Source organism: Onychostruthus taczanowskii, unplaced genomic scaffold (genome assembly GCF_017590055.1).
Source record: "Onychostruthus taczanowskii isolate IOZ18803 unplaced genomic scaffold, ASM1759005v1 scaffold733, whole genome shotgun sequence".
NCBI lineage: Eukaryota > Metazoa > Chordata > Aves > Passeriformes > Passeridae > Onychostruthus > Onychostruthus taczanowskii.
In genome coordinates this window covers 1-8,075 of record NW_024505152.1, presented here as the reverse complement: position 1 = coordinate 8,075, position 8,075 = coordinate 1, and the positions used below count along the sequence as shown (strand labels likewise).

General features: G+C 58.5%; 1 protein-coding gene across 1 annotated transcript; it reads right to left on the bottom strand.

The window, feature by feature from the left end:
• Positions 1-200: 200 nt before the first annotated feature.
• On the bottom strand, positions 201-5,180 carry VPS52 (VPS52 subunit of GARP complex; the record flags this gene model as incomplete). Its single annotated transcript, XM_041422480.1, has 5 exons — positions 5,086-5,180; positions 4,859-4,940; positions 4,227-4,279; positions 2,250-2,325; positions 201-268 (listed from the first exon to the last, which is right to left on the bottom strand). Coding segments are annotated over exons 1-5 (297 nt in total), but the record flags the coding sequence as incomplete, so codon positions are not given.
• Between the last annotated feature and the right edge of the window lie 2,895 nt (positions 5,181-8,075).

Here is an 8,075-nt window from a genome sequence, read left to right as displayed (position 1 = left end):
ACAATTTGGGGACAATTTGGGGTTTTTTTCCCCGGGGTTTTAGGGTGTTTTTTGGCCGTTTTAGGGCATTTTAAGGGGGTTTTTTTAGCATTTTTTGGGGGTTCTCGGGTGTTTGGTGCCACCTGGGGACACCTGGGGACACTTGGGGACACCTGGGGACACCTGGGGACACTTTGGGGACGCGTGGGGACAGCGCTCACCTCGAGGATGGCGTCGCAGGCGCTGATCTGGTTGTGCAGCTCGGCGATGTTCTCGCTCTCCCGGATGTCTGAGGGGTCAAGGGACACCTGGGGACACTTTGGGGACACTTTGGGGACGCCTTGGGGACACTTTGGGGACACCTGGGGACACCTTGGGGACACTTTGGGGACAGCTGGGGACATCAGGGATACCTGGGGACACTTTGGGACAGTTTGGGGACAGCTGGGGACACTTTGGGGACATCCTGAGGACACCTGGGGACACCTGGGGACACCTGGGGACACTTGGGGACACTTTGGGGACACTTGGGGACACCTTGGGGACACCTTGGGGACATGAGGGATACCTGGGAACACTTTGGGACAGTTTGGGGACAGCTGGGGACACCTTGGGGACACCTTGGGGACACCTGGGGACACCTGAGGACACCTTGGAGACACTTGGGACAGTTTGGGGACACTCAGGGACACCTTGGGGACACTTTGGGGACGCTCTGGGGACACCTTGGGGACACCTTGGGGACATCAGGGATACCTGGGGACACTTTGGGACAGCTGGGGACACCTGGGAACATCAGGGATACCTTGGGGACACCTTGGGGACGCCTGGGGACCCTTGGGACAGTTTGGGGACACCTTGGGGACACCTGGGGACACTTTGGGACAGTTTGGGGACAGCTGGGGACGCCTTGGGGACACCTTGGGGACACCTGGGGACACTTTGGGACAGTTTGGGGACAGCTGGGGACGCCTTGGGGACACCTTGGGGACACCTGGGGACACTTTGGGACAGTTTGGGGACAGCTGGGGACACCTTGGGGACACCTTGGGGACATCAGGGATACCTGGGGACACTTTGGGACAGCTGGGGACACCTGGGAACATCAGGGATACCTTGGGGACACCTTGGGGACGCCTGGGGACACTTGGGACAGTTTGGGGACACCTTGGGGACACCAGGGATACCCTGGGACACCTGGGGACACTTTGGGGACACCTGGGGGACAGCTGGGGACATCAGGGACACCTTGGGGACACTTTGGGGACACCTGGGGGACACTTTGGGGACAGCTGGGGACACCTTGGGGACACCTGGGGGACACTTTGGGGACATCAGGGATACCTTGGGGACACCTTGGGGACACCCTGGGGACCTCTTGGGGACACCTTGGGACAGCTGGGGGCACCTTGGGGACACTTTGGGGACACCTTGGGGACACTTTAGGGACATTTTTTTGGGACATTTTTGGGCTTTTGAGGACAATCGCAAAGACTTTGGTGCCAAATTTTGCCATTTTGATTGGGGTTTTGAGGACAATTGCAGAGAATCTGGCGCCAAATTTTGCCATTTTTATGCCAAATTTTGCAATTTTGGTGCCAAATTTGGTGAATTTCGAAGATTCCACCCTTGGGGACACCTTGGGGACACTTTGGGGACACCTTGGGGACGCTTTGGGGACACTTTAGGGGCCTTTTTTTGGGACATTTTTGGGGTTTTGAGGACAATTGCAGAGAATCTGGCGCCAAATTTTGCCATTTTTATGCCAAATTTTGCAATTTTGGTGCCAAATTTGGTGAATTTCGAAGATTCCACCCTTGGGGACACCTTGGGGACACTTTGGGGACACCTTGGGGACGCTTTGGGGACACTTTAGGGGCCTTTTTTTGGGACATTTTTGGGGTTTTGAGGACAATCACAGAAAATTTGGTGCCAAGTTTTGCCATTTTGATGCCAAATTTTGCGATTTTGGCGCTGAATTTCGGGGATTCCACCCCTGGGGACACTTTGGGGACACCTTGGGGACTCTTTGGGGACATCAGGGACACTTGAGGACACCCTGGGGACACTTTGGGGACACCTTGGGGACACTTTTTTGAGGACATTTTTGGGGTTTTCAGAACAATCACAGAGAATCTGGTGCCAAATTTTGCCATTTTTCCACCAAATTTTGCGATTTTGGCGCTGAATTTCGGGGATTCCACCCCTGGGGACACCCTGGGGACACTTGGGGACACCCTGGGGACATTTTTGGGGACATTTTTGGATACAGTCCTGGATGGAGGCTCGCTCCACCTCCTGCAGCTCCAGCTCCACCTGGCGCGAGTACTGCCGCAGGTCCACGCCCTGCAACGGCACCGGGGCATTGGGGACATTTGGGGACATTGGGGACACTTTGGGGACACTTGGAGACACTTGGGGACAGTTTGGGGACATTGGGGACAGTTATGGGTCATTTCAGTGACATTTGGGGACACCTTGGGGACATCAGGGACACCTTGGGGACACTTGGGGACATTTGGGGACATTGGGGACACTTGGGGACACTTGGGGACACCTTGGCGATACCTTGGGGATACCTTGGGACACCTTGGGGACATTGGGGACACCTTGGGGACACCTTGGGGACACTTCGGGGGCATCAGGGACACAGAGAATCTTTTGCCAAATTTTTCCATTTTTCCACCAAATTTGGGGATTTTGTCTCTGAATTTCTGGGATTCCACCCCTGGGGACACCCTGGGGACACTTGGGGACACCCTGGGGACATTTTTGGGGACATTTTTGGATACAGTCCTGGATGGAGGCTCGCTCCACCTCCTGCAGCTCCAGCTCCACCTGGCGCGAGTACTGCCGCAGGTCCACGCCCTGCAACGGCACCGGGGCATTGGGGACATTTGGGGACATTGGGGACACTTGGGGACACTTGGGGACACCTTGGCGATACCTTGGGGATACCTTGGGACACCTTGGGGACATTGGGGACACCTTGGGGACAGTTATGGGTCATTTCAGTGACATTTGGGGACACTTTGGAGAGTTTTGGGGACATTCTGGGGACAGCTTGGGGACACCTTGGGGACACTTCGGGGGCATCAGGGACACCTTGGGGACATCAGGGACACCTTGGGGACACTTGGGGACATTTGGGGACATTGAGGACAGTTATGGGTCATTTCAGTGACATTTGGGGCCATTTTGGGGAGTTTTGGGGACATTCTGGGAACAGCTTGGGGACACTTGGGGACACTTTGGGGACATTGGGGACATTTGGGGACATCAGGGACACTTTTGGGACACTTTGGGGACAGTTTTGGGCCATTTCAGTGACATTTGGGGACATTTTGGGGAGTTTTGGGAACATTCTGGGGACATCGGGGACACCTTGGGGTCACTGGGGGACACTTTGGGGACACTTGGGGACACTTGGGGACACCTTGGGGACAGTTTTGGGTCATTTCCATGACATTTGAGGCCATTTTGGGGAGTTTTGGGGACATTTTGGGGACATTTTGTGACATTTGGGGACATCGGGGACACTTTGGGGACATTTTTGGGTCATTTCAGCGACATTTGGGGCCATTTTTGGGACATTTAGTGACAACACCTTGGGGACATCAGGGACACTTTGGGGACATTTTTGGGTCATTTCAGTGACATTTGGGGACATCCGGGACACCTTGGGGACACCTTGGGGACATCAGGGACACTTTGGGGACATTTTTGGGTCATTTCAGTGACATTCGGGGCCATTTTGGGACCGTTGTGAGGACGACTTTGGGGACATTTTGGGATTTTTGGGGCCGTTTTGGGATTTTTGGGGCTCTTTTGGGGACATTTTTTGACCCTTTGGGGAGTTTTGGGAACATTCTGGGGACATTTTGGGACCATTTGGGGACATCGGGGACACTTTGGGGACACTTTGGTTTAGTGACATTTGTGGACACCTTGGGGACATTTAGTGACATTTGGGGACACCTTGGGGACATTTAGTGACATTTGGGGCCATTTTGGGACCGTTTGGGGCCATTTTGGGATTTTTGGGGCCATTTTGGGATTTTTGGTGCCGTTTTGGGGACACTTTTTGACCCTTTGGGGACACTTGGGACACTTTGGGGACATTTTAGTGACACCTGGGGACATTTTAGGACTGTTTGGGGCTATTTTGGGATTTTTGGGGCCGTTTTTGGGACACTTTTTGGGTGATTTTGGGGATTTTTGGGTGATTTTGGGGAGGAGCCACTCACGGTCTGCAGCGCCTCCTGCACCAGGGCGTCCTCCAGGTTCTCCTGGATGTGCACTGGGGAAAATTGGGGAAAAAAATGAAAAAATTGGGAAAAAAATTTGGAAAATTTGGGAAAAAATTGGAAAATTGGGAAAATTTGGGGGAAAAATGGGAAAAATCAGGAAAAAAAAGGGGTGGAATTGGGGAATATCCCCCCCCCCAGTGCTGCCCAAATGGTTCAGTCCGGCCAGGCCACGCCCCCTCCCGCAGGTCACGCCCCCTCCATTGCCGGCAATGAGCCCTCAGTGTGAGAGACGCTCCCAAATAAGGGCATGGCCACGCCCACAGCAGGTTACATGCAAATAAGGCCCATGGTCACGCCTCCAGAAGACTACCTGCACCCAAATAAGGGCATGGCCACGCCCCCAGTAGGCCACACATCCCAAAATGAGTTAAGTGGACACGCCCCCAGCCGGCTACACCCCAAATAAGGTAAAAGCCACGCCCCTTTGCGGCTTCCCGGGCCACGCCTCAGGGCTGTGGCCACGCCCACTTCACCTGCAGGCCGCACCTCCCTTTCCTGTCACCTGTCCGGCCCCGCCCCCTCATTAAGCGTTAATTAACCCGCCCATTTAATGGCCCCGCCCCTCTTACCATCCACCTCCTCCAGCTCCGCCCCCTCCAGGTCCAGCTCCGCCTCCAGCTCCGCCTCCAGCGGCGCCTCCATCGCCGCCACCTGCGGCACAACGGCCTCAGTAACGGCCGCACCCCGTCCGCGATCCCAAAAACCTCCCGAATCCCCACAGAAAACCCCAAAAAACCCCAAAAAAACCCCAAAACCGCCCCGGGATCCCCCAAACCTCTCCCGCTGCCGGCGCTACCTCCGCCTGCGCCGCCATCTTGCTGACGCACGGCGTGTGACGTCACTTCCGCCTTCTTCTTCCCCCGGCAGAGCCCCGCGGAGCCGCAGCCATGGTGAGCTCCCGGGCGGGATCCGCCGCCATCGGCGCGCGGGGAGGGCGGCGGGCGGCGGGAAGGGCGCGGGGCGATGGCGGCGGCACCGAGGGAGGCGGCGGGGCGGGAAGGGGGCGGCGGCGAGCGGCGATGGCGGCGGGAGGGGGGCGGATGTCCGAGGGGGCGCATGTCCCACCCCCCCCCCCAGGTGTCATGGCGGCCTTCGCTCCCCTCACGGCGGGCTCGGCCCGGAGCGGCCCCGAAATGTCCCCAAAGTGTCCCCAAGCCCATCCAGGTGTTCCCCAACCCCCTAAAATCGCCCCAAATCCGTCTGGGATTTTTCTCAACCCCGCCAAAAACCGTCCCGGCGCTGTCCCCGCGCCCGTGTCCCCAGGTGTCCCCAATGTCCCTCGGTCGCTGGTGGTCCCCGAGGTCCCCAGTGTCCTCAGTGTCCCCTCAATCTCCTCAGTGCTCAATGTTCCTGATGTCCCCAATGTCCCCAATACCCCAGATGTCCTCGATATCCCCCTGTGTCCCCTCAGTCCCTGGTGATCCCCGGTGTCCTCGTGCTGTCCCCAGTGTCCCCACTGATGCCCACCTGTCCCCTCAGTCTCTGCTGTCCCCAATGTCCCCGATGATGTCCCCAATGTCCCGTCAGTGTCCCCAATGTCCCCTCACTGTCCCCTCAGTCCCTGGTGATCCTCGAGAAGTTCCAGCACATGTTCCCAATGTCCTCAATGTCCCCAGTGTCCCCTCAATGTCCCCAATGTCCCTGCTGTCCCCTCAGTCCCTGGTGACCCCAGAGAAATCCCCAATGTCCCTGATGTCCCCAATGTCCCCTCACTGTCCCCTCAGTCGCTGGTGATCCCCGAGAAGTTCCAGCACATGTTCCCAGTGTCCCCTCAGTGTCCCCAATGTCCCTGCTGTCCCCTCAGTCCCTGGTGACCCCAGAGAAATCCCCAATGTCCCTGATGTCCCCAATGTCCCCTCACTGTCCCCTCAGTCGCTGGTGATCCCCGAGAAGTTCCAGCACATGTTCCCAGTGTCCCCTCAGTGTCCCCAATGTCCCTGCTGTCCCCTCAGTCCCTGGTGACCCCAGAGAAATCCCCAATGTCCCTGATGTCCCCAATGTCCCCTCACTGTCCCCTCAGTCGCTGGTGATCCCCGAGAAGTTCCAGCACATGTTCCCAGTGTCCCCTCAGTGTCCCCAATGTCCCTGCTGTCCCCTCAGTCCCTGGTGACCCCAGAGAAATCCCCAATGTCCCTGATGTCCCCAATGTCCCCTCACTGTCCCCTCAGTCGCTGGTGATCCCCGAGAAGTTCCAGCACATGTTCCCAGTGTCCCCTCAGTGTCCCCAATGTCCCTGCTGTCCCCTCAGTCCCTGGTGACCCCAGAGAAATCCCCAATGTCCCTGATGTCCCCAATGTCCCCTCACTGTCCCCTCAGTCGCTGGTGATCCCCGAGAAGTTCCAGCACATGTTCCCAGTGTCCCCTCAGTGTCCCCAATGTCCCTGCTGTCCGGGGGCGCATGTCCCACCCCCCCCCCCAGGTGTCATGGCGGCCTTCGCTCCCCTCACGGCGGGCTCGGCCCGGAGCGGCCCCGAAATGTCCCCAAAGTGTCCCCAAGCCCATCCAGGTGTTCCCCAACCCCCTAAAATCGCCCCAAATCCGTCTGGGATTTTTCTCACCCCCCCCAGGTGTCATGGCGGCCTTCGCTCCCCTCACGGCGGGCTCGGCCCGGAGCGGCCCCGAAATGTCCCCAAAGTGTCCCCAAGCCCATCCAGGTGTTCCCCAACCCCCTAAAATCGCCCCAAATCCGTCTGGGATTTTTCTCAACCCCGCCAAAAACCGTCCCGGCGCTGTCCCCGCGCCCGTGTCCCCAGGTGTCCCCAATGTCCCTCGGTCGCTGGTGGTCCCCGAGGTCCCCAGTGTCCTCAGTGTCCCCTCAATCTCCTCAGTGCTCAATGTTCCTGATGTCCCCAATGTCCCCAATACCCCAGATGTCCTCGATATCCCCCTAGCCCATCCAGGTGTTCCCCAACCCCCTAAAATCGCCCCAAATCCGTCTGGGATTTTTCTCAACCCCGCCAAAAACCGTCCCGGCGCTGTCCCCGCGCCCATGTCCCCAGATGTCCCCAATGTCCCTCGGTCGCTGGTGGTCCCCAGTGTCCTCAGTGTCCCCTCAATCTCCTCAGTGCTCAATGTTCCTGATGTCCCCAATGTCCCCCTGTGTCCCCTCAGTCCCCGGTGATCCCCGGTGTCCTCGTGCTGTCCCCAGTGTCCCCACTGATGCCCACCTGTCCCCGCAGTCCCTGCTGTCCCCAATGTCCCCAGTGTCCCCTCAGTGTCCCCAATGTCCCTGCTGTCCCCTCAGTCCCTGGTGATCCCCGAGAAGTTCCAGCACATGTTCCCAATGTCCCAAGTGTCCCCTCACTGTCCCCAATGTCTTTGCTGTCCCCAGTGTCCCCTCAGTGTCCCCAATGTCCTCTCTGTCTCCTCAGTCCCTGGTGATCCCCGAGAAGTTCCAGCACATTCTGCGGGTGCTCAACACCAACATCGACGGGCGCCGCAAGATCGCCTTCGCCATCACCGCCATCAAGGTGACACTGGGGACACCTGGGGACACCTGGGGGCTGGGGACACTGCAGGGACAGCCTGGGGGCTGGGGACACTGTGGGGACACCGGGGGACAGCCTGAGGGGAGGGGGACACTGCTGGGGGGTGGGGACACTGCAGGGACAGCCTGAGGGCTGAGGACACCGTGGGGACACTGCAGGGACAGCCTGAGGGCTGGGGACACCGTGGGGACACCTGGGGACAGTCTGAGGGGCTGGGGACACCTGGGGACACTGCAGGGACAGCCTGAGGGCTGGGGACACTGCCGGAGGGTGGGGACACTGCCAGGGGGGTGGGGAC